This window comes from Diabrotica undecimpunctata, chromosome 5 (assembly GCF_040954645.1).
Source record: "Diabrotica undecimpunctata isolate CICGRU chromosome 5, icDiaUnde3, whole genome shotgun sequence".
NCBI classification, from domain to species: Eukaryota; Metazoa; Arthropoda; class Insecta; order Coleoptera; family Chrysomelidae; genus Diabrotica; species Diabrotica undecimpunctata.
In genome coordinates this window covers 100,141,655-100,169,468 of record NC_092807.1, presented here as the reverse complement: position 1 = coordinate 100,169,468, position 27,814 = coordinate 100,141,655, and the positions used below count along the sequence as shown (strand labels likewise).

Here is a 27,814-nt window from a genome sequence, read left to right as displayed (position 1 = left end):
GCGCTAGTATTTTTATAATTATTTTTTTAATCGCAATAATATATATTTTTTAAAGAGGTGGACAAATTAACATTATTGTATTGTTCTATTTCTGTTCTGGTTTTATACCGTCTTACATCTTCCGGTAACGGTAACATTAATGAGCGATAAGACGTCATTTGTCATCGTACTTCTTCGGGATTTTATACTAGGTACTACGTTTGTAAAATTTCGAACTGGATTGTGTCTCGAACTCTGTATCGCTTTTAGATTTTTGATATTATTTTTCTTTAAAGGATTCGACTTTGTCGAAAACTTGGAACTACTTCTGTCTTATTTTCTTGTACTTGCTTACGATTTTATAGTTATAAGAAATTCGAAAAGAATTACAACAGTAGATTAAATATGAACCGATCTTTATTAATAATCTTCTGTAAAATAAACTTTTATTTACACTAGCAAAGATTTTAGTTACAATTCAAAATATAATATTCAAACTTCAAACACATATTTCAGATTAATATCACAGTAATGTCAGACTGGTTCTGGGATCTGAATGCTGGAGGGTTTGAATTAATTTTATCTAAATTGGTTGAAGTTTGGCTCCGGAGTGGCTGTCGGACCTGAGATTGGAATTGGTTCTGTGGGTATAATTGCCTAACCGGTTGCTGCCTTTGCGGAGGTGTAAAATTTGGCTATTGATAGAATAGTTTTTGGATGGGTACTTGATGAGTTGTTCCTTGCGGTCGACGTTCTTGGTCATTTTCGTTTCTTCCTGATGTTGTGGATTGAGTTATCTGATTTTTAGATAGATATTATACATTATTTTCTTCTTGCACATATTGTATTGCTGTTGTTAAACTTCCTGGTCTCATTGCTCTAATAACGGAACACATTGGTTCTCGTATCCCTGTTAGAAATGTTGTGAGAACTTATTGACGGAAAAATTCTTGTTTGCTTCTTTTTATATCAGCATTTACAGTATGTAGTTCTATGTAGTTGTTAATACAACTTAAAAGTCCCATTACATTTTCGTAAAAATGCATGATAGATTCTGTTGAGCCTTGTCTCAAATTTACTAGGTCCCTAGTAAGCGAATTTTCATCTCTCTGATCTCCAAAATTTTGAATTAATGCATTTTTTATTTCATTCTAAGTTTCACATCCATATATAGATATTACTTCTTTTGTTCTAAAGTTTGTTTAGCAGAAAATGGTTGACCTCAATTAGTGCGGTCGTAAATATTATTAAATTTATCTGACTTGGCCCATTTTTAAGACCTTTTACCTTAGGTAAACCATCGTTACCTGAAACCGGGCCTTTTATACTATTATTGGTTAACCCAGGATGTTTATAGTCGATACTAATTGAAGTCAACCATTTACTGCTAAACAAACTTTACCTGTTAACTTACATATAATACCATAAAGCAAAAATTTATTTTGTATATTAGCTGCATTAAATCTATCGTAATAATGGTTTTGAGGTATTGTCGAAACTTTAATAAATTCATGTAGTTCATTTGGATTTCCGTCAAAATTTGGAGGGATGCTTAATTTTTTACGTCAAATTGTGGAACTTATCTATATTTATAGGTGATACTTTTAGTTATTTTCAAAATTATGTATATTTTAGGCGATACTCTTAAATTATTTAATCTTTCTAGGAATCTATCCCTTCGCAGTGAATTTTTGTTTAAATTAGCTTCTAAATCTAACCCTAAGTCATCTATGGACTCAGAGGAGTCTGACGTAAAATCTTTTTTAATAAATATATATCTTCTTAATTCTAAGTAACAAATTTCGCTTACAAGATATAGATGATGCTGAGTGCTTCTAACTTCTAATTCCCTCGGGTGAACTCTTCCTTAGGGCTGGTTCTTGGAATAGTGGATAAACACTTAAAATTGACGGGGATCTTTAAAGACTGCATCCTCATCCACATCATCCCTCTATCTCAATACGTCGTGTAGGGTAGCTTTCGTTTGCTCTAGATAGATGTCCCATACCTCTGCCTTCGGCTAATTCTTTATATTTATTGTATAGATTAAAGTTGTATCGACGACGACAAGTTGCATATTCATTTATTACGTCTAATATTTTCCTCTTGAATATTAATATATTACTATTTTCTGTATTTGAAAGCATTCATGTCTCACAACCATACATTAGAACTGGAAGTACTAAGATTGTATATATCATGATCTTTGTGTTCCTTGTTAAGCAGTGGCTTCTAAAGTGTTTTATTAGTCCGTAGCAACCTAGCAACTCATTTGCGAGTGTTATTCTATGGTTAATCTCTTCCGATATTTTATTCTTCCTTCCCAGATAAGAGAATTGTTAAATAACTTCAAAATTATAGTTACCAGCATTAAAATTATGTCCCATGTTTCTGACTCTGGGACCTGTCCCTGATAGATACCATGAACTTGGTTTTATTTTCGTTGACGGCCAGATCAATCTTTCCTAGCGCGTTGGAAAGGGTTAATACGTGAAAGTGCAATACTAGTGAAGTAGAATGCTAGAACGCTAGAATTGTTTCTTAATAAACGTCTAAATCGATTATCTGTCCCATCTTTATAAGAATAACAAAAAAGCGAAAGGTCTTGACTTTATGAAAGATGACCATCGACAATTTAATCCGTTTGCTGGCTTTTGCTCTCTTACAGAAGTTGTATGCAGTCAAAACAGCACTTGTATCATCCTAGACGTTAGAAGAAGAATACAGAATTGAATTGAAGAATATAATTATTTAAATCACAGTAAATTCCCTCTCAGTAACTTGGCAACTGGATAACACACACGCGTTTGCGCGCAAACACACACACTAACCTACGCGCACACTCGCATTCGCGCATGCGTAGGAGGTGTATAAGTTTTTATAGATATTGAAACATTTAATTAATTCCTACTCTTTTTGTTATTTAGAATTGGTAGAACTAACAACAAGAGTGCGATCAAATTCAGTTGAATCATGGATTGGTTCGTTGGCAGACAGAAGGAAGGCAAAAGATGACCCGAATAAAATAAAAGGTATGCTACAGTAATCAATCTAACAATGTTTATGTTCTGTATCCCCTATCTTCAAAACTGGACATATTCCGTTCTTATCTGTAACAGTAAAACTAAAAGATGATTTTTCTTTCACGTTTGTGACTATTCAATTATATATTTGTACACTTAATCTTTAATTTATAGTACTTATTCACTCCGTTAATCTATTCACTAGTATTTTCTTGGTTTTTTATCTGAACACCATCATCTCCATTGTGTGTCGCGACGGCACGAAAAAAAGTACGTCACCGATAAACTGGAGATGTTTTCAGTACGCTGTCTCGATTTAAAGTGACTTGAGATAGGCAGAAAACCCTCTGACGACCGTTCTTAGGTGGTCTGTAGGTTCGTGGGACAAGTACCCTCATAAATCAGCGCTATTGTAATGCGCTTTTGAAAGACGATAATTTAACTAAATGGTCACATAAGTATGATATTTTACAACGTTTTCTGTGCTTGCGACGTAGTTGACAAAAATAACAAAGACCTGTGAATTTCTTTGAACTTAAAAACAGGTCACCATGTGTTACTTCTTTTGTGCGTTCTGAGTTTTCAATCTTGTCAGTATTATTATGGTAAGACTTGCTGCTAAATACACTTTTTTTTCTGTTTCTCCTCTTGGTTTGTACTCTAGTGGTTTAAGTGGGCTATTGAAAAGAGGTCTTTGACCGACCAGAATACAAATTAGACAAGAACAGATACTTATTACAGACAGAAAACCTTAATGCATATTTTTTCTCTGAAAGATTTGAGTCTACAGATTCTAGTGAATGGTTTGTGGGTGTCGAGAACGAAATTGTTTCCTACCATGATTCTCCGTGATTTTTAGTAAAATAATTTATTCTTTCAATTTTCTTTTTCTTCTTTTTTTATGTAGACATGGCTGTCTGTTTGTCAATGTGCCTCCTGTAAGTTGTCGCTCCATCGTTTTCGTGGTCTTCCTACTAATCGTCTTCCTATTGAGGAACCGTCTTTTGGCGTCTTTGCTACTTTATTTGTTGTCATTCGCTTCTTCCACTTCTGTTCATTCAGGTCATTCACAATGAAGTGCATGACCTGCATAGTTTAAAAGTGTATATTGTTTTTATATTTTACACTATTGTTATACTATTTATTTGTGACTAACAACTTAATAAAATCTTTTTCTTCAAAATAATACCATAAATAACTTGACTATCAATTTCTTCATAGACTCAGCAGTGACTCCGGAACTATCCCGATCGCCTTCCAATCCGCCATTTGCTGATTTACCTCCTCTAATACCCGAACCTGTTGAACAAATCCCCGTTACTCCTTCGCTATCTGTAACACCTGCACCGGCACATAAAGCGATTCGGCCAACTCAGCTGGACTTGGAAGGGCCTGTTAAATCCATCTGGCACCTAAAACCACCCAATATTCAGGACAGTAGACGGAATCTTTTACCACATTGTGAGTTTAATGATTGGACTCCTAAGAGTTACATTAATTAAAAGGGTGTTTGGTTTGCTTCATAACTAACATACTAAATAACAGGAGAGAGTTTTTTTGTATTAAGTGGGGTTCCATACACCGTTTTGAAATGGTGGTCTTCATATATGTAAAAAAGTTAATTAATCGAAAAGAATATATTTACAAGCAAAGCACTGCTCAAGAAAAGATTAAGGATATTGTTTAGTTCAGTCCGAACTGAAGAGCATTAGGAGATGTAAGAGCAGAAATAAGACATCTTTATATTACTAATATTTTTTTGTAGACGGTTTATTTTTTAAATAACATTAACCACTAACTCATACGTTTTTCTAAAAACCTTAGTCTTCATCCTTTCCATCCTATTTTGGAAAATATTTTTCTATCATTGTTTTGTTAATAGTCAACATACTTTTTGAATAACATTAAATTTTCAGGAAGATCACAATCTTCATGATACTACCTTGGAGAGCAAAAAGTTAGATGAATTTAAAATTATAAGGATTTTTGTTATTTTGCATTATAAAGGATACGCCGTTATAGACCCGTATATTGAGTGTCCATAACCTAAAAATGATTTTTTTAATGCCTATAACTTTTTTTGCAGATGGCAGAGGTCTATTTTTTTCTATATTGTATATTTAATAACAAATCGTGCATTATTCATATTTAATAACAATATTTAATAACAAATCGTATTAGACACAAATGTGTCTAATAATTTAGGATTTCAAACTGTAATAAATCTAATAAACCACTCTAATAAATTGTCACCACTCTAATAAATGCTGTCACCTTTGTAGAAGACGCCTGTCTCAATATCCTTATCAATGCATCTACAATTCTTAGGGGATACTTATCCCTGCGAGCGGGGCAAGGCTTACTGGTTCCACTAGCCTGGACTGACTTGTTCCGCCCTCGCGGATTTATAAGAGGGTAGGGAGATTTTGGGAGGAAGGGGATTAAGGACTTCTCGGTCTCAGGTCCTGCAAAGACTGAGAGGCTATGGGCTTACGTTAGAATCCGGAGCACTGCATAAGCGCCACCTTCAAAAACACAAAAAACTGGTTTTTGAGTTTTTTTTGACATTTTGTAGGTTATATGTAATTTGAAGTAACTAAGTCTTCTATGATATTCAAAAATTGAGCGAAACACCTTTAAATCCTTAAAAAACCATGTTTTTTTAAGTTGATAAAGGGGTTTTAAATACCATCATCCAGCCTTCATTTATTTCGTCCACTGCTGGACATAGGCCTCACTTAAACTAAAATAGGAGGAGGAGTTTTGAATATACATATACAAAAACATACAGGCGTACCGAGCGATAAGAAATATTCCTTTTTCTTAAGTCAATGAAATCTAATTTTTTGCTCGCCGTTGTACATCAATGGGTATTAAGGTTTCTTGTTTTTTATTTCTTTAACTAAATCATTTATCTCATGTCTTCAGAAATCATCATTTCTTATTTAACATGTTTCATTTTTAGTGGAAGATAAACCTGTGGTGGTAAAGAGGCGAAATAAAAGTACTAACTTAGGTAAGTTATTATTTAACATCCACCTTCCTTCTACTACATTTAATTTAATAATCATATAATTACCATATTGTAATCATTTAACAGTAACTATGCATATATAACCGATTTATAAGCATAATATCCATTCCTTTTAAGGTATTGGATATAAACTCGGTAGATAAAGAAAAATAGAACCCCATAACTGAACGCTGAACCTCTAAATGCCACTGAACCTCTAAAAATCATATAAACAAGCTGATTTTTTCTGAGAATGTCAATTTTGAGACCCCAAAAAGTATGCAAAAAAGTTGACAACTTCTACTTCCCTTAAAACCCCTTCGTCCAACTAGGACAAACGGTATAAATCCATTTACAAAGAATCTGCACGCCGTAGAAAAAAATGTTATACACGCGCGAAATCAATGCTCAATAAAATTTGCATCAGCTCTACGGTAAAAATTCAATATCTTTTGATTAGAGTGTTCTATCAACAAAAATTAAAATGTGTTCTAAAGGTAAAAAGTGCCGCTTTTGTATGCAATTTTTGTATTTTGCCGCAAATGAACACAGTTTTTATAAAGGTGTCAAATAGATATACGTGGCGCGATTTTTGTCATTTCTTATAATTCTCATTAGATCAATTTCACATTTCCGACACCATCGTATTACATCATCTTTACAGTTCACCCAATAGAACCGTTGTCAAACTTTTGCAGAGTCTTCGTAATACAAAAGTGTCCACCTGATGCACCGTCATGCAACTGACGCAATACTTCTGACACTTTACTTTTAGGTACAATCAACTGAAGCTTAGTTTCTGTACCATCATCGTTCTCAAAGGTTCTATAAAGAAGATCATCTTTTGGCACTGGGCAATTCTACTGGCTCCAGTAACACTTGGCTTCTGGACTACATGCACTAATGTCTTGCCAAGAAGGTCTTTCGCTTCGACACATCCAATTCAATACTCTTTTTATACATGGATCATCTGCTTTAGCGTCTTGTAGCTGTTGAGTCCGCCATAGATCATTAATGTTCGTCTCACGGGGCAAAGTCGTTCTTCTAATTAAAGACAGTGATTACAATTTGCACTGTATGGTCTTGACTGAGCATCAGCATTTGAATGACTTTTTCCAGCACGGTGTTAGATCTGTTCTAGCTTTCTGACTGTTGTATTATTTTCTTGCAATTTACGGCGAATGTTATATACGTCGCCACCATTCCAACATCTGGTTTCGCGTCTCTTCGGCATCGTGTTACGAACTACTTTCCGTACGATTTTCTCCAGACGTTTTTTGTTTTCTTCTTCGCTCTCTTCAGAGTTTCGTACTCGATAGCTCCGTGAAGCTCGACTAGCTGTTTCGTGTTCCAAGGCAATGGCGAGCGCTTCATCTAAAACTGTCAGTCTTGCTAGTCGTAAAGATTTCTTTAGTTCACTGTCTCTTAACTCATTGACGAAGGTATCTCCAGCAATTTCTTCCAAAATATTGTCTGGTACTTTAGGATAAACATATGCTTCAAATTCTTGAAAATTCTCACTTGCTCGTTGAATTCTACTTCTTATTTGTACTTTGTAGTCTTGTTGTAGATGGGCATCTCCGTAATGTTTGTCTAGTCGAGTGAACAAGGTCTGGTAACATTTTTCTTGACCCTTAGGAATCGACCTTAGGATATCCGCAGCATCACCCCGTAAAGCAGCAGTCAAGGAAACAGCCTTTTCTTGTTATGTCCAATGATTGGGTGTCGCATTGTCTAAGTTATATGGACCAAGAAGACTTTCCATCAAATGGTGGCAATTTGAATCTTATATGATGTGTCGTTTCGTCTCTAGGTGATTCTTCTTTCACTACCGGATCTAAAACTACTGCATTAACTGGTGGTAGCACTTTAGTATCAATTATCATGCTCTCTACCTGTTTGATCTTCTCTTCTACCTTATCGAATGTTCTAGAAACTTCTTCAAATTTCTCATTGTTCTGACCACATACTTCGTCGAATCTTCTAGAAACATTTTCGAATTTTCCGTCGTTTCCGTCTAGCTACTTCTTTAATAATTTGAGATGTTTCATCGAATCTTTTGGAAACATTCTCGAACTTATCATCATTTTTTCTAGAAAATTCTTCGATCATTTGAGGAACGTTTTCAAATTTCTCATCAGCTGTTTAGCTGCTTCTTTAATAATTTGAAACGTTTCATCAAATCTTTTGGAAACATTTTCAGCATTATTTCTAGAACTTTCTTCGATCTTCGTTAAAACTGCTTTTTCCTTGCCGATTCAAGATGGAATTTATCTTATCTCCATTCTTGTAGAGAACATTCTTCAGTCGTTCTTGGATGATCTTATTGGACCCGCTGCAGTCTTCATCGTGTTCTTCTAGTTGCTCATGCAACTGTTTTACTTGAAAGTTCTACTAGCACCATCTTTGGAGTGGTAAACTTTTTTGCATCTTTTTATGGTCCCAAAATTAATATTCTCTGCAACATTCAGCTTGTTCGTATGATTTTTAGGGGTCAACTCTCTGACGACTGCACTATAATAATTGAATACGAAAGCTACCCTTTTAATATAAAATTTTTTTAGCGTCTTTTAAAGAAATACTCACATAAACATAAAACCGGTACTTTCTACCCTTTAATTTCTCCTTAAGAACTGCCCTTATATCTATGCGCAGTCATTTGATTTCTTCACCAGATAACACAATTATCTGTGTCGGAAATATAACAAATTAATCTTTTTAATAGATGATGAACGGGCAACTCGACGGGAATCCTACCTAAAAGCTACGGAAGGGGGTAGAATGCACATCGACAGCGACTTGAGCGACAGCGGCGAGCTGTCACCGCAGACTTTAAGAAGGTAAGTAATTCATTTTGACACTATTTTCTTTAGACTTGTGACTGTACAAATATTTTCTACTACTTATTTAGTTAAATTCTTCAATGATACATTTTTGATATCTTTACATTTGATGCTATAAGAGCGATATCTCATTTAAGGTATACAATTTTTTTTTGCAACTGAAACCGTAGTTTTCTCTTTAGTAAGTAATCTGATGCAATTATCGTGATATCATGAGTTGACATTTGCTATATCCCTCCATTGTTAATCTTTCGTCATCACCGCCGATGTTTGCAACTATATAGTCGTAATATCATTTGGAAGATGTATGTTTATCTGTTTTGCTTCGATATAACTGTTTATTGTAGGTTTTTAGGGCAAATTCTTCTAGAGATATTCAAAACATTACATTATTTGTTTTGTCATGTACATTTTTAATTTGAGCATGTACTGGGATTTCAGTTGGTTCAACACCAATGCATTTTTCCCGCGAACTGGTAGAGGATATCGAAGAAGATATATCCGTGGTTGATGTTGATCTCATATGACAATTTTCTGGAAACTGGTAACCAAATAATCGCAGATCCGTAGTTTTAAATACAGGAAGACAACAAAAATTGACTGAGACTATAGAAAACCTATAATTCAAAAAACTCGTAAAGTATAGTCTCTAATAAGAAAACTTGGATATGAAAAACTCATTCAACAACAAAGAGCTGGCAGTGAGCCCAAATTCTGTAGCATTTCATATTGTGGCGACATCAAAAACACTCAGAGAAAAAAAAGCTGATACAAGTAAATCAACATTTGAAATCAGAATCGATAGAAATCGAGTATTCGCATCCTTTTTTAACAGAAGAAATAGCAGCTACCTTTAAAGATACTACTACCGCAAAAACCACAGAGTTTGACGGCATCTACCCCCATTTCGTTCATAATCGAACAAACGAGCTGACCAAATGAAAATTTTCTTTGTTGTCGGTATAAATTACTAGAAAGCTTAAGAACCTGGATAATACATTTCTTCATGAAATCATTCAGACTAGCGAAATTTCACGAGAGTTAAGACGCTCAAAGGCGATAACTATACTAAAATCGATTAAAGCAGCTGACCACGACAAAAAAAGTGATCCTCAAATTGTGTCAAAGATGTCAATAATTCCGTATGCAAAGCCTTATGAGAAACATTAAAAAGGATGAAAAATAAGTACAACAGCAAAACAACCAATGCTTAGATCTATCCTGTCCAAAACTAAACCTAACTACACACAAGAGCGATCAAAGAACTGCATTTATAAAATACCCTATGAATGCAACAATTTCTATGTGGGAGAAACCGCAAGACAACAAGTGTCAGGATAAACGAGCATGAAATATACATCAAAAACAGGGACTTCAACAAATCACAGATATGCAAACATCCCTGGGGCATTAAGCACGGAGTACAATAGAAAGATGCATTAATAATCATGAAAGAAACAGGCATAAAAAAGAGAAAAATTAAAGAAGCAGCTCTCATCTTACTCAATGAAAAAATATGTATCACAAACCCATCAGCAGAATGTAGCAGGCTTTGGTTGCCAATACTAAAAGAAGTCAACAATAAGAATGTACCAACAATAGCGGATTAAGAAAGTCGGACAGTATCATCTACAATCATACACAATACATGTATAACACACAATACACAAAGAATACAAAACTTACAAATAATGTAGAAACACAAAATAATCAGAATTTGATATCCTGAGGGCACAAAATATACCTTTAGATTTTTACTGCTAAATGCATGGCTGCCACCTACAAGACCATGGTCAAGTACGTAGACCGTCAATTTTAAAAAGATATAACCCCATCAACAACTTTGGCGGTTATACTTTTTTCACAAAATCCTGAAATAATCTCTTTGAAAATGATTTCCGGAGTAGAAATCGAAGCGTCAAACAGCATTAGAAATATTAATTTATAAAAGAATAAGTCCAATAGTACTTAAAGCTATTCCAGTCAAACTAGAGTTTATTGATGCTTTCTTTGACCTTCACACACAGCGAGAAGTAATGATGTATAAATTCTTATGTACCGTTTCCTCTAAATTCATATCCATATTGATAGGAGGGTGTAGAGTTGTGTTATAGAGGTAGCACCTTTTATAGGAACGACCACATCGAGCGTCATAGACGGGAGATGGTTCTTGATAACTGGTCCTCATAAGACAGCTAACTCTCACTTATGGCTCCACGTGTCACACCCCGGGCAACTGCATTGGTCTGCAGGCTAAACTAAGTGAGGGTAGCCAGATATGGCGAAAATTTTACCGAGCGATTGCCGGAGTGGGCGGCTGCAAATAGCGTCTGTGTCCAGAGGATCGGCTAAAATACAAACCAGAGAAGACAACGGGAAACCACTCTGGTATATATTTCCCAAGAAAACTACAATAAAAGCACAAACAGAAATGGCCCCTAGTCCCCGGCAGATCTTAGATGATCAAGGGGTGCGAAGAATCCCCGGGAGGAATAGCCTAAATATTTTAAATACAAACTTTAAGATTGCAACATGGAACGTTAGAAGTCTGTTCGAATCAGGAAAACTAGCAAATGCATGCCACGAAATGAAACGTTTAGGGTTGCAGATATTGGGTTTGAGTGAAGTTAGATGGCCAGGTTCAGGTAAAGTTAAAACCATGAACAAAACTTTCTATTACTCGGGTAATAATGATCCGGTTCATCGTAACGGGGTTGGAGTAATTTTAGAAGACAAATATAACAATGCCGTCACAAACTTTGTGCCATTTTCGGACCGATGTCTTCTTATTCAACTATCCGGAAAGCCAGTAAATATTAACATCATTCAAACTTATGCCCCTACGGCCGATAAACCCATAGAAGAGCTAGAAGCGTGGTATGCAGACGTAGAAAAACTTATAAATATGACCAAAAAACGAGACCTAACATTTATCTTAGGTGACTTTAATGCTAAGTTAGGTAGAGGAAAAGTTTCTGGATTGATTGGAGACTTCGGACTTGGAGCAAGGAACGACAGGGGAGAGAGAATGACAGAATTCTGCCAACAACACAACATGGTAGCGACAAATACATGGTTTAAATTACACCCTCGCAGATTGTACACTTGGACTTCACCACAACACAATGAAAACAGAGTAATCCGTAACCAAATAGATTACGTATTGGTCAACAAAAGATATCACAATGCAATCATCAGTGCAAAAACATATCCTGGAACTGACATCAATTCCGATCATAATCCTGTTGTTGCAAAAGTTCGCGCAAGATGGAAACTAATAAAGAAACAAAAACCTCAACACCAACTATTAGACATCCAATTATTGAAAAACGACACCATACATCAGACAGTAAATAAAGAATTAAACAAAAATTTAGGAAATATCGACCACAATAGAATTAGCAAGTACGATGACATAAACGTTCTGTGGAAAACTATTAAAGAAAAAATGAACAATGTAACGGAAAAACATCTAAAAGTAACACCTAAAAATAACAAACAGGAATGGATGACAGAAGAGATTTTACAATTAATGAACAAACGAAGAGAATCTAAAGGAAAAAATGACAAGGATGGAGAATACAAAAGACTAAATAGAATAATTCGAAAAAAAAAATAACCGAAGCAAAAGAGAAATGGCTGGAAACAAAATGCGTGGAAATAGAAGAACTACAACAAAGGCAGGATTTTTTTAATTTACATAAAAAGGTAAAAGAGTTTACATCGACTACCAAGAGAACGACTTTTCACACCATGCTGAACACGGATGGCAAACTGCTAGAATCAACGGAAGACAAACTGAAAGAATGGGAAAACTATATTAAAATTCTTTTTCATGACATACGAGAAGAACCAAGATTGGAAAATAACAACGAAGGGCCAACAATTCTGAAATCTGAAATCATAAATGCAATTAATCATCTTAAAACAAATAAAAGCCCAGGTCCAGACGGAATATACCCAGAAACGTTAAAATTAATCAGCGAAGAAAATATCGAAATATTTGTCCTTTTATTCAATCGCATTTATGATACAGGTAAAATACCCCAAGATTTGCTGGAGTCAATATTCATCCCACTACCAAAAAAGCCAAACCCACAACACTGCAATGAGTTCCGTCTGATAAGCCTTATGAGTCATGTAGTAAAAGTCCTACTTAAAATCGTACATAATCGTATCTATAGAAAGTGCAAAACAATCATCGGAGACGATCAGTTTGGATTCAGAGCCGGTATGGGAACGAGAGAAGCCCTGTTCAGTTTACTAGTTCTGGCCCAAAAATGCTACGACCAACAGAAAGATATATTTATATGCTTTATAGACTTCGAAAAAGCATTTGATAGAGTAAGACACGACCTACTATTAGAACGTTTGCAAGAAGTCGGTTTAGATGGAAAAGACATCAAATTCTTAAAAAACTTGTACTGGAACCAAAACGCCAGAGTTAGGATCGAAGGCTGCACATCCGCAGAAGTAGAAATTAGGAGGGGAGTTAGACAAGGATGTGTTCTGTCGCCTCTGCTGTTTAATCTTTACTCCGAGTTTTTATTTAAAGAAGCATTGGAGGATTCCAAGGATGGAGTCAAGGTGAATGGCGTAAATGTAAAGAGTATGTAAATGTAAATGTAAAAGACCTACGTTGTAGGTCTACAACGAATCATCGACAAGACCAACTCGACCTGTGAGCAATTTGTTATGAAAATAAACATTAAAAAAACCAAAGTGATGTCAATCCGAAAAAACCAAAACGTACCTCTACCTTGCACAATAAATGGGCACATTTTAGAACAGGTCAATAGATTTAAGTATCTGGGATGTTGGATCGATAGCAGCCTAAATCCTGATCTAGAAATAAGATCGAGAATAGAACAGGCCAGAAAATCTTTCGAAAAAATAAAAAAACTGCTTTGTGATTCTCGAATAAAACTCGAAATTCGACTACGTTTATCAAAATGCTACGTCTGGTCGACTCTTCTATATGCAGTTGAAACGTGGACCCTAAAAACATCAACCGTAAATAAATTGGAGGCCTTTGAAATGTGGATCTACCGGAGAATGCTCAAAATTTCATGGACATCGCATACCTCAAACGAAGAAGTGCTGCATAGAATAGGCAAGGAAAGAGAACTTTTTAACACAGTAAAAGTTAGAAAAACATCATACCTAGGCCACATACTGAGAAATAATAAGTACCAATATGCCCAACTTATAGTGAAAGGAAAAATCGAGGGAAAGAGAGGCCTAGGAAGGAAAAGACTATCGTGGCTCAGAAACATCCGACAATGGACAGGGCTAAATTTTGAACAGCTAATAAGAACAGCTGAAGATAGAGAAGATTTTAAAATTGTAGCAGCCAACCTCCATTGAGGAGAGGGCACTTTAAGAAGAAGAATTGATGGGATATATGCTTAACGACAGTGTTTCAAATAATAATGTTAACAGAAATTAGCACTCTCAGAAAAATCAATCAAGAATAACCTGCTGCAAGGATCAGTGTTTGCACCATTGCTTTTCAGCCTTTACATTACCGACATGCCGAATACAACATCAATAAAGTTTGACAACGACAACGATTGGGCTCCATCAACTCAAATAAAATCCGTAGAAGAACCTGAAGATATTTTGACTGAGGGGATTTGGAAGTTATGGAAAGTTACTTTAGACAATGGAGACTTTAATCCAATGCCTCTAGACTGTCCTTGATGAAGACTTTAACCTTAATATCCTTTTGGGCTGACATAATTTAGTGAAAATCGTTGTTTTTAAGAAAGCACCTTCACAAAACCCTGCGACCGAATAGTTCGCCGCGGATTAATTTTTCTTTCCGCTTTTGGTTCTGCTCGTTCCAGTAGTTAACTCCGGGAAACGGTAATTTTACTTATTAATTATTTTTTGTGTTATTTTAATGTAAGAGTCCATATAATTGTAGTCAAGTACATTTTTTAATAAAATTTGGATACAAGATTATATATTTAATTGTTAGTATTTTGTTCGACTTGAATAGTTATTTATATTAAGCATCTTCATAGAAAAATATCAAACATGTATCTAAAAAAGTAGTGGTAGAACAGCACACACTATTATTCTGCGCTATGCTCTATTATTGGTAATTTTTGGTATTCTTGCCAGCGCGCACAGGCGATGGCGACCTCCTCTATTTCCCGGTGATATTCAACAACTCAGAAAAATGTTCGAAGACTCTACCTATCCCTTGCGGTGAGCTGGTTATATAAAAAGCACAACTAACACTAAACAGAATTTAACAGAAATATTGGTTTATGAATATTTTAGCTTTCTATTTAATCAGTTCGTGGAATCAGATGATGAAATCAGTATGTTGCTTATTTTTAGTCCTTTTTTTATTTCCTCTTAATTCATATTTGTCACAGACTTAATAAAATATATGTTGTTAAAGAGTAGCTTCAGGAGAAGAATAATCTAACACTATTATATATATATATATATATATATATATATATATATATATATATATATATATATATATATATATATATATATATATATATATATATATATATAATAAAGGAGCGAGCTCCTATTCTGCCCAAAAAACAAAGAAAAATATTCATATAAAACTAATACCAATTACAGTTACAATTAAGTATACCATAAAAAATGTGTGAAAAATAAATAATGCGGTCTGAAAATGACACAATCCTATAAATAAAATTAAGCGCTATCAAGTTTATTTTCACTAGTTGCCGATATGGTGTCTTGATCCAAATTGTTCCAGATGTTAAATATTTTATTTGGCAAGAAGTTCGCCCTGGACCTTGCAGTAGTTTGTTCCCTCTTTAATTTGTAACGATAGCCTTTTAATCTTTTCTTCTTGATTTAAAGTGAATATGGTGTTTAGGTTACCAAAATTATGTTTTAAAATACTTCTTCTTCAAGTGCCATCTCCGCGACGGAGGTCGGCAATCATCATATCTATTCGGACTTTTGAGATGGCTGCTCTGAAAAGTTCATTTGATGTACATCCGTACCACTCTTTCAGGTTGCGCAGCCATGACATGCTACGCCTCCCTATGCTTTTCTTTCCTTGGATCTTTCCCTCCATAATCAGTTGGAGCAAGGTGTATTTCTCTCAACGTGTAAGATGTCCGAGATATTCCAATTTTCTTGTTTTAATTTGTGATGTGTTCTGTTCACGATATCTTCAGAATTCTTCTATACACCCACAGCTCGAATGATTCTAGTTTTTTCATTGATGTCGCATTCATGGTCCAAGATTCACACTTTCACTTGGCACTTTCACATTGATTATGTGATTTTCAGCGATCAGCTTAATACCAAATACACTATTTTTTGCCCTCTATGTATTTTCTGCACTAGAAATACGTCACATTTGTGCTAAGCGGATATGTCTGATAAGGTTAAGTAAAGTAAAGTGTCTTTATCTCTAGATATGCCCTTAATATTTATAGACATAATTAGAATAATTGATCCTAAAAAGGACCAATTTGACAAAAATAATATTGAACGGGGGATTCTGATTAGCCGATTAATTAATTATTCATTACCCAGGGTACAACTGATTACGGTGGTCTTATTTGTACTCAAATTTTCGTAAAGGCTTCTCTTTTGAACCCCATAAGAAATGTCTAATTAACTTTTCATTAAAAATAATTTTACATACTGTTACTTTTCGACGATATTTCGAATCAAATTTCTGTAGTAATAACTATAGTTAATATGGAGTCTATTTGTGAAAATTAAATGAGTTTGTTATATCGGTCTAGCCTTTTCTATTCTGATTTTGATCTCCTGAGTGTAATCATTTGTGGAGTTAATCATTGTTCCCAGATATGCATATTTGTCCACTTGTTCGACGTTATATCGATGTTCGACGTATCGACTCATAAATTTTAAAATACGGAAGGACATAATTAGGTCACCCTGCAGACGTCGCTGCTCGAATGTCGTAAGATGAGCCATGGATAGTATATCTTCATAATTAGGCCTTACACCGTATGCCAATCTTGTGGCTTTACGTTGAACATTTTCAAGTAGGCTTTTATCGCAACTGAGATCTGGATTCCACACTGGCCCTGCAAACTCAAGAATAGGTCTAACGTATATTGACTAAAGTTTACTAACAGAGGTTAGAGATACACGTGTAAAACATTTACAGATCAAAAACAGTTTCGAGTCTGCACATTTACACACCGACACTATGTGATCAATTCAATATCACCAATTTAAGTCACTATTAATTATCACTTCGAGATCGTTGTGGGAGGTTACCGAGTTTAAGGGAAGTCCATTAATAAAGTACGGAGTGATGGGTTATTTTTGCTGATATGTAAAACAATGCATTTTTAATGTTAATATGCGAATAATAATGTGAATATTGCATCAAGATCGTTGTGTAGAACATGTTGGTTAATAGTTGGATTCACATATGATTTCGTATCATGAACGTAAATGGAAACCTTACTGGATACAATGAGCGGAAGATCATTAGTATAGATACAAAAAAGTCGCGGTCGAAGTACTGATCTTTGTGGGACTCCACTCCTGACTATCTTATCTAGTGAGTGGTCTTCCACAACACGAACCCTAAAGTATCTATTGGTTAGAAAATCTTGAATCCAAATGTTTAACTTTCCGCGAGTACCCCAGTTATCCAATTTAGCTAGTAATCGACGTTTTGGAACACGGTCGAAAGCTTTGGAGAAGTCTAAGTAGATTACATCGACAGGATGTTGATTTTTTAAAGATAACGACCAATCATTTACACAATGAAGTAAGTTTGTGATCGTTGAATGACCTTAGATAAAGCCATGCTGTTTGTGAGAGATGACATTTTATTGAAGAAGAAACTCAGACATAGCTTCCGAAATAATCGATTTCATGACCTTGTCGACAATAGGAACCAGGCTGATTGGACGAAAATTATTGTCATCAAGTTTATTTCCTTTCTTGAATATAGGAGTAACCGAAGAAGGAACCTTGTTTAATCAAGGAACCTTGATTAAAAGAAGCATTCATTATGAGAGATATAGGGATGGCTACAGATTCTGCATATTGTTTAAGGAAAAAGGAGGTGAGTCCGTCTAATGCAGGTGATAAATTATTGCGTAGTTTCCATAGTAGGTTGCGAATAAGGAAAGGACCTTAGTAGTGCTCACTAAAACATAAAGTTCTGTAAATAACGAAATATAACAATAAGCGATTTCCAAATTACGATTGGCCTCAACTTTGTTGATTTCCATAGCCTTGTTGAATACATAGACATGAATTGGATCCAGTACATTCCAGGGCTGACTGCACTGGCTTGCTACACGAATAACGTGAATCAGGCTTTAGGGTCCTTGAAAACTCATTTGTTCTTTACGTACCATCTCTGTGATGTAGGCTGGTAATCATCATGGCTATTCATGGAAAGTCCAATTTCAGGTTTCTTGTGCAAACTACCTTTCTTATTTTATTAAAGTTTGTTCGTGCTTTTTCTATTTGAACTTTGATTTCTTTCGAATAATCGTTTGTGTGTAATTTATTATTTTCCCAAGATAGTTTTCTAGTTGTGCTAGGGTCTTACTGTTTGTTATCAGCCTTTAATAATTATTTTGGGTTCTTGATATTCTCAATTTAGCTTTCTTGATAATTATTGATACTCTATATTCTTCTCAATACTTCTTGTTGATCGGTATCTGAAGGTCCTGGACGCGGTTCGCCAATATAACATGTTATATTGGCGCATTAGATATGTCGACATATCTAATGGTGATATTCCATTTTCCATTGACTTATATTTCAGATGTTTCTCTCTCGAGGGTTCATGATTTCTTAAGATGAGGATATTATGATTTCTTCAGAATATATAACAGGCGTACATATTTTTTTTTAAATCTAGGTATATCTAGACTCATATTTTGAATGTGAAAGAGCTTCTCGTCTACTTACGGAATCCAGAGTGCGTTTTTTCTATGTCTAGGTCAAGTTTTTGGTATATGTATTTGTGAATGATCTTTATTAATATTTTCAGTGTGTGATGCATTAGACTAATGTTGTTTTGGTTGTAATAGGCAGTAATGGTATTGCTCCACATATTAATTCTTTTTGTAATGCTGAATTTGGTCGTAAGCCGCTCCTCTTTATATATCTGTGTTTGCCGTCAAAAATGCCACAGATGTATATAGATTGTAGAGTTTAATGTCGATTCCGCACAACTAAATTAGAGGATCTGTACTAGGCACCTTAACTACTCGATGGTTTATGATCTTGGCACTTGCTTTCCTTCCTATATAAAATTTCAAGGGAAACATTGCTAATGAATTTAACCTTGAGACCTAAAAATGCTCACTAACAGTCTGTCCATTAAAAAAATTGCCCCGTTCTTCCGATTTTACAAATTATTTACGGAAACGATTTCAAATTGTAACCCTGTTGTGTTAAATTTCATTGATAACTGAATTATTTTTGGATATAATTTATTTTCGCCCCAAGGACAAATATTATCGCTAGCACCTATAATTTGTTGAGAATATTTTCTTGTCAGTGCGTGTGCGAAACTGTTTTTTTTGCAATGTCTTCGGCAGAGTGGATTCTTAAAACATATAAACAATGTTTGAAGTAGATTATGATTTTAGTTATAGTTATGATTATGAGTAAGTTTGTTTCTTTACTAGCTAAAAAACTGTTAAAAGTATAAATATGGCCAGCCTGAAACTAGAGTTGTCTATGTAGCAAAACGTAATATCGGAGAAAAAGGGAGAATCGCGTTTGAATTTACCCTTAAACAATTATCTTTCTAAGGGTTGTAAAAATCAATATCAAATAAGAAATAAAACTTTTCATTGAAAATTATTTTGTTATTAATTTTTTTTTACAAAATTGTAACATAGACCACTATACAGGGTGAGTCATGAGGAACTTTACATACTTCTACCATATGTAGAGTCCCTCAGGGAGCATATCATGTGGCCACTAAAAAATGTCAACTCCTCTTCTTTAATAATTAACAGGGTGATTTGTGTAATTGACCATTTATTTCATTTTACTGTAGTGTTTATACGGCTCATTTGATTTTTTTAATTTTTGCATGATACAGTACACTACTATCAAGAATTCGACTGGTATTAGCTAAACTAAAAAATTCCAGGACTGGCTTTGGAAAAATTAATTTAGGGATTCGTATTAAATATTACACCTTGTTATATTTTTTTTTAAATACAATAAGTGATTTTCAAACTACATAAATAGCCAATGAAAACGACATATGCGACAATGTTGTCGCACTTTTATTAAATTTTTAGTGAACGATCAAATCTTACCAAAAATAGAACAACCATAATGAAGTATTAAATTATAAGGTAATTAATTTAAACAAATGTTATAAATTTCAAACATTTTAATTGAAATGATAAACTGAGTCACTGCACAACAAAAAACAGTAACTACTAACAATAACGAAGAACAATTAAAAAAAAACCAAAAATATGTACATAGTTATGATAAACCCATAAATTAGAACTGGAAAAGATACAATAATGGTAACAAAATAAAAATAATTCAAAATAGATTTTCGAAATGGAATCCTGCAGCCTGTACACATTTTTGTTGCCGAATTGTTAATTGACGTATTGAATTACGGATACTCTGGGGATCGTTTCTAATAGTATTACAACAATGTATAATTCTATCAATTAATTGTTGTTGGTTATATCAAATATGGTAATCAACGGGATTAAAATCAGGGGATCTTGAAGGCCACAAAATAGGACCTGCACGTCCTATCCACCTGTTGCCATAAACATTATTGAGATGTTGTCTCACTGCCAGTAAAAAGTGTGGGGGTGCCCCATCATGCTGAAAATACATCCCTCGGATAGCAACGTTCGCGTTGGCAAGCAAATTCGGCAAAATATTTTGTAGAAAGTTCAAATAGACCTGCCCTGTTAAAGGACCATCAAAAAAGTGAGGACCTACTAATTGGTTATTTATGACACCAATCCACACGTTAACCGAAAACCTTAACTGAGAACGACGTTCTCGAATACCATGGGGATTTTCTTCTGCCCACACATGTGAATTTCGTGAATTATTTATCCCGTCTCTGGTAAATTGGGCTTCATCTGTAAATAGTGTCCTGTATAGCGTTGGTCGATTATTGTTAATCCATCTACAAAATTCCAACCTATCGATCTCATCTCCAGCATGTAGTCGCTGAACCATTTGTATGTGATATGGGTATAGATTATTTTTTTGTAAGACTCTACTTACTTTTGATTGAGTAACATTGAGTTCTCGACTTACTTGTCTAGTGCTTATTGTAAGGTTCATAGTAACGGCGTCCATAATGTCATCTTCCTGCGCTTCATCTACATGTCGCTCTGTTGTTCCACTAGGAAAAGTGCCATTTTCTCGCAAATAATTAAAAACTGACCCAAATGTTGGATGACTGGGAGTTTGACGATTAGGAAATCTCCTGCGATATTCTCTACTAGCAGCCCTACCATTCACATTACATAATCCATAAACAAATATTATGTCTGCATATTCTGTGGTCGAAAACTGATGTGGCATTTTGAACGAAAGTAACAAAAGCTCTACCAAAACTAACACAATGTACTTAACTTAGATATGACAGAAGAAATATGTATTCTTGTACACATAAATAACAATTGATAATGACAATAATGACAATGGGTATAAAATATCAAGAAACGTCAAACGGTCAACGCCAACCTTCATTTTAAACTTTTTTAGATTTATTTTTATTTAGTACAGTTGATGCAATGTATTATTATTTGACATAAAATTTTAATCATTTACAATCAACAAAAACTAACACATACAAGAGGTTTGACTTTTTAATCAATTTAATTTTTTTATTATCGAAAATAATGCCCCAATACGATCTATGAGTAAAAATTTAAAATTGAAAAAGAATTGATTCTATCGTAGAGATAATACAAAGTGACAGTAAAGATGTTAATTTTCTACGGATTAGATAATGTTGTAGGAACTCATTTTAATTAAAATGTTTGAAATTTATAACATTTGTTTAAATTAATACCTTATAATTTGATACTTCATTATGGTTGTTCTATTTTTGGTAAGATTTGATCGTTCACTAAAAATTTAATAAAAGTGCGACAACATTGTCGCATATGTCGTTTTCATTGGCTATTTATGTAGTTTGAAAATCACTTATTGCATTTTAAAAAAAATTTATACAGGGTGTAATATTTAATACGAATCCCTAAATTAATTTTTCCAAAGCCAGTCCTGGAATTTTTTAGTTTAGCTAATACTAGTCGAATGCTTGATAGTAGTGTACTGTATCATGCAAAAATTAAAAAAATCAAATGAGCCGTATAAACACTACAGTAAAATGAAATAAATGGTCAATTACACAAATCACCCTGTTAATTAATAAAGAAGAGGAGTTGACATTTTTTAGTGGCCACATGATATGCTCCCTGAGGGACTCTACATATGGTAGAAGTATGTAAAGTTCCTCATGACTCACCCTGTATGATTTTTATTTTTTTAATCGTCATTTAGTTGGTCACCTCGAAATGCTGGTAGCACATCCAAGTTGTCGTCTATGTCGCCTCTCCGGTTGTGGTGGGGTAGAGACATTTAAAAGGGATGATGAATTGGCGGTACATATTGAATCATTTTTTTATGTCTTTCATTTTATTGAACGACAGAACTTTTATTTCCGTTGCAGGCGGTGGTGAATAACTCCTCAGTGGTTCTAACAAATCATTGAGATTAGCAGTTTTATTTAGATCGACTGACTTGTAAATATCTCTATAATCATCGTTGTCCTCCATAAGTGACGATCCTCGTGTAAATTTTATTTTACGCATTTTTTAGATATCATAGTACCCATTCGAATTAAACTTTGATAATCTTGAAATACTCCGTTTAAGTGTTCAAAAGACACAAATTTTTTATCATTTACCAGGAACGTGTTATGTTTTCTGCAGTTTTTAATTAGATGTATCCATTCGTCTGGTGTACAGATGTTACTTCGTTTCTTTTGAGCTCCACTGATAAAAGAAAAGTCAGAATCATTGGGTAAATATGTATGACCTGTAACGAGATAATAGACATAAATATCTTCAATATTCGGCAGCACCCTATTTTGTTCATATCTACTCTAATGTTTCTATAGAACTAATTCCCTAGAACCTTCTTTCCTCTCTGACCTGGAGATGGAAGAGTCCTACCATCGCGATTTTTAATCCTTAAGACGTAGTCCAAGCGGTGATTGCTTATTTGCAACACTCGCAGAAAAAAAACTCTTACAAACCTTTTGGTTATTTAACACAAATTGTATAGTACATAATTTGTGACTAGCTGGTTGATGTCTGTGTCGTTTACGTGGTCTTTTTAGTACTATTATTTTTACAGTGCTGCTCAACCAAACTGTTTAAGCATCCTAGGATTTTAACCCATAAAATCTCTCATGAATTTTTTTTCTGGATGTCATTAGGTGCCTTCTCATTATATTTTAAGCGACAATCACACGTTTTAGATGGCACAACATTTCCCCTAATATTTTCGATCCCTTCAGCGGCATCTCGTTTTGCTTTTCTTATTAAAATTGTTAATTTTTTTTATATTTTTTTTGCATTTCAACCTTTTACATTTATTTACAAAAAGTTAACGTCTTTTTTCTGTTTCTTCATATCTGTGGTAATTTGTTCTGTTAAACCAAATGCCAATTTCAAAAGCTAATTTCGAACCCACGACTCCACCAACCATCTAGGTGACGTTTGCATTATATCAATTGGTGACTTTTTTATCTACATCAAAATAAAAAAGGTTACACATTGGGATATAATAATAATTTAATTAAAGAAAATACGTGTAATAATACGCATTTAAACATAATTTTTATCGTCATTGTAAATCGTTACGTAATTTATAATGTAGTAAACATTTAATTATCGATTTATAAGAAAATGAAATTAGTACAATGGATAGTGTATATAGTTTATGAGTTGGTACTTTAGATGTTCCTAAAACATGTTCGTTAATATCGAAAAATTTATGTGTTATAATGAAAATACTGTAAAAAATCTTCGAACGCTCAGGAAACACTTCCGTTATTTTCTTAAGTTATATCTTATAGATAAGTTGTCCAAAGAATCACTCAGGTGAGATATAGTTGTTATTTTTTCCAATATTTCTGTAAAAGAATCTGTTGCTTTTAGCTTTTCACTAACATAAAAATGAAATGTGCTTTATACGCTGATACTGGTTTCTATACATATTTGACTAACTGATTTGATTACTAACCCTAACATTTATTTGACTTTATTTATAAATGTATAAACACTTTAGTTTTAATATTTTAAAAATTGTAATACAGGTACATAAATTACTTTGAGCTACTGTTAGAATACAACTAAAAGTTGTAGATATTGCAGACTGAATGCATCTATAGTTAGTTATTTCCGAAGAATTATTGTAAGGAATTATTTAAGAAGTTATTTAAGGAATCTATTAGGGATTTTGCCTGCACCAGTTATTTATACCTGGGTGTTACAAAATTATTATGTACTTAAGCAAGATTAGAAATTTCAAAGCATATTCTCCCCAAGGACAATACGAAGGTCTCGTTGCTCATTATCGGCAGCGTCGGGAGTTGGTATGACTGTGAATAAAAAAAAGGTTGGATAAAAAAACCAAAATACTATGAAATGGTTCCAAACTGCAAAACTAAACGGGCGCCAATAAATCTTAACCAGAGATTTATAAAAGACTCAAATTACATTATAAACTACATCAAATTCTCACATTTATCAAACTATTTATTAATTATAGTTAAAAATGGGTACAGACAATAACAAACTAGTATTTAAATAAATTGTGGTCACGTGATCAGATAAAAATAGGAGATATTTCAAGAAAAGTAGGTAATTATTATTTAAAAAATTCAACAATGAGTAATGGGGGGATGGGACCACAAATTTTCGACTGAAAAAGCTTTGTAGTTCGTAAATTAAACACGTAATATAGATAGTCAATTAAAATGAACACTTAGTCGATAAATAGTCAGAGACGAAAAAGCTACTGAACCTCTAAAATTAATACGAACAAGCTGAATTTTGCTGAGAATATCAATTTTCGGATCCCAAAAAAGATGCAATAAAATTTTACCACTTTTACACTCTGGCTTCCCCCTAAAACCCCTGCAGGGGAGGAAAAACGGACCCTTTTACCAAGAATCTATACGCCGGAGAAAAAAATTATTCAAATAAAAAATTAAGTTTAAGTTGAGATCATTTTAAATAAAAATATTTATTAGCACTTTTTCGGTAGAATGAACCAATCTCCTAGAAACAACAATCCAAAGATTTTCGCACGCGAATCGCGAAATCAATTTTAAATAAAATTTATATCAACTTGACTGAAAAATTCGATATCTTTTGATCAAAGTGTATTATCGACAAAAATCAAAATGAGTTTTAAAAGCAAAGAAAGCTGAATTCTTATGGAATTTTTGGATTTTGACGCAAATGAAGTCAGTTTCTATAAAGGTTTCAGGTAAGTAAAGGCCGCTTCAAGACTTGTTTCTGAGAGAACGATCCATTCTACACAAAAAGTGCTTATAAACATTTTTGTTCGAAATAATCTCAGCAACATTTTTTCTACGGTGTACAGATTCTTGGTAAATCGATTGTTCCCCTTTTCTTCACCTACGAGAGGGGTTTTAGAGGAAAGCCATGGGGTAAAAGTGATAAACTTTATTGCATCTCTTTTGGGGGTCCAAAATTGACATTCTCAGCAAAATTCAGCTTGTTGGTATGATTTTGACTATATGATAAAATTAAAGTAGTTGACTATTTTAATTTTATCTTGAAATTCAGAGGTCAACTATCGCAAACTTTTCACTTCCGGTTCTTGTTCTCGTTTGAAGAAGTGTTATAACTTCTGCTGATATTTCACCTATACTGAATTCTGTTCCAGTTTTTGATAACTTTATGGCATTTTCGCATGGCAGATCAGCAACGGTCAAACTTACTAAAATCTGGAAAGATACGGACATAACCAGGAACACGAAACTGCGCCTAATACGGACGCTTATCTTTCCTATCGCTACCTATGCGTCAGAAAGTTGGACCATTAAAAAGTCCGACTCACGACGTATAATGGCCTTTAAAAGGTGGGTATATCGTAGAATGATGCGCATACCCTGAACAGCACATCGCACAAATGTCTCAATATTGACAGAACTCGACATCAATACTAGGCTTATCACAATCATCAACCAAAATATATTGAGGTACTTTGGACACATTACCAGGCGAATGGAAGGCATGGAGAGGTTGGTGGTTGAAGGCAAGGTAGATGGTAAAAGAACTCGAGGAAGTCGATGGTCAGACCAAATAAAGTGCGCTACCGGTTACTCTCTATCTGAGGCAGCACACCGTGTCCAGGAGAGAGAAGAATGGTTACCAACCATTCGTCAAATACCATAACGTCACCTCCTTACGAAGGATAAAGGATAGAAGAGGAGGATGGCATTTTTAACTCCGTATTATGATCCGCATACGCTTCTATTATGCCATGTTGCATATTCTACATTTCTTTCAATACTGATTGGTCGTTCTGTTTATTCTTGACTGCAGCAACACCATTACCACTTTTTGAATTATTCAATTTAGCACGAATTTAATAAATCATACAACGCCTTCATCGTCGTTGTTGGCAAATTTTTGTTCTGATTTATATTATCTGTACGAGTAGGTATAATTATTGGTTAATGACTAATATAGTATCTTTCAATATAACATAACAGTCAGATAATATATATAAATATATTATCTGACTGTTAGAAAGAAATAGATATAAATCAAAAAGTAACAGAAATATTTGGAGCTGTTACGGATCTGGATACCGAGGCTGTACTTACAACAGAAAATACATATTAGAAAAAGACAAAATATAAAAACGTGAACTAAGCCAACGTGGAATACCGTTTTTACCCTGAATATTTGTGGTTTACGATCCCTGGGATAGGGCAAAATTGTTTATTTATGACCAGCGCGTCCACTCCAGTGTTTTGTCGGTAAATTAACACGGTTCATACAGTTCAACACAGTGTAAATTTGCAAGCCAATAAAGTATCGAAAAAAGATGTTTAAAGCAGGGATTTCTTCTACAGTTTTTGATGAAGTTTATTCACAATTGAATGCTGAATATGCCACAAATTCATTTGTTAGCATTTTAGATTACAATCTAAATTTATATTGTCAAATAAAAACACGGTATAAAGCACACAAAACAAATAAGGCTACATGGGTAACAAATGAGGTAAGACACGCTAGTGAAAAACTAAAAAATCTACACTGGATAGCAAAAAATATAGGGAGTCTCGAGTCTCAAGATACCTATAAACAGGCAAAAAAAGAATATAATTCTCTATTAATAAATACTAAAAAAACTTTCTTCTTCTTCTTCTTAACATGCCATACACCAAAGTGCGTAGGCGACTATCTCATTACTAGAATTCTGTTCTTGGCGGCGTGACACAGCTCGCCTGTATTGTGTATTCCTGTCCATTCTTTAATATTCCTTAACCAGGATAATTGTTTGCGGCCGGCTCCTCTCCTACCTTCGATCTTCCCTTGTAGGATTAACTGTGGTATTTCATATTTTGCTCCTCTCAATATGTGCCCAAGGTAACCAATCTTGCGTTTTTTAATTAATTCAAAGAGTTCTCTTTCCACGCCGGCTCTCTTAAGGACGTCATCGTTTCGAACTCTATCCACCCAAGGTATGCGCATCATTCTTCTCAATGACCACATTTCAAATGCTTCAAGTTTGTTGATAGATGTTTTTTTCAAAGTCCACGTTTCCATGCCATAAAGCAAGATGGACCATATGTAGCACTTGACCATTCTGTAGCGTATTTCGAAATTTAGGTTGTGATTACATAGGAGCGGTCTGAATTTCACAAAAGC

General features: G+C 34.2%; 1 protein-coding gene across 7 annotated transcripts in view; it reads left to right on the top strand.

Moving 5' to 3' along the window:
• Positions 1-27,814, top strand: part of RhoGAP19D (Rho GTPase activating protein at 19D) — a 517,193-nt gene that overhangs the window by 377,316 nt on the left and 112,063 nt on the right. For 4 of the 7 annotated variants that reach the window (XM_072532351.1, XM_072532349.1, XM_072532353.1 and 1 more), the window contains 5 exons: positions 2,907-3,011; positions 4,224-4,463; positions 5,968-6,018; positions 8,741-8,855; positions 14,988-15,074. In XM_072532351.1, the coding sequence (XP_072388452.1) occupies positions 2,907-3,011; positions 4,224-4,463; positions 5,968-6,018; positions 8,741-8,855; positions 14,988-15,074 (598 nt within the window). The remainder of the gene's footprint in view (positions 1-2,906; positions 3,012-4,223; positions 4,464-5,967; positions 6,019-8,740; positions 8,856-14,987; positions 15,075-27,814) is intronic. The other 3 variants (XM_072532354.1, XM_072532352.1, XM_072532350.1) reach the window with 2 other exon arrangements.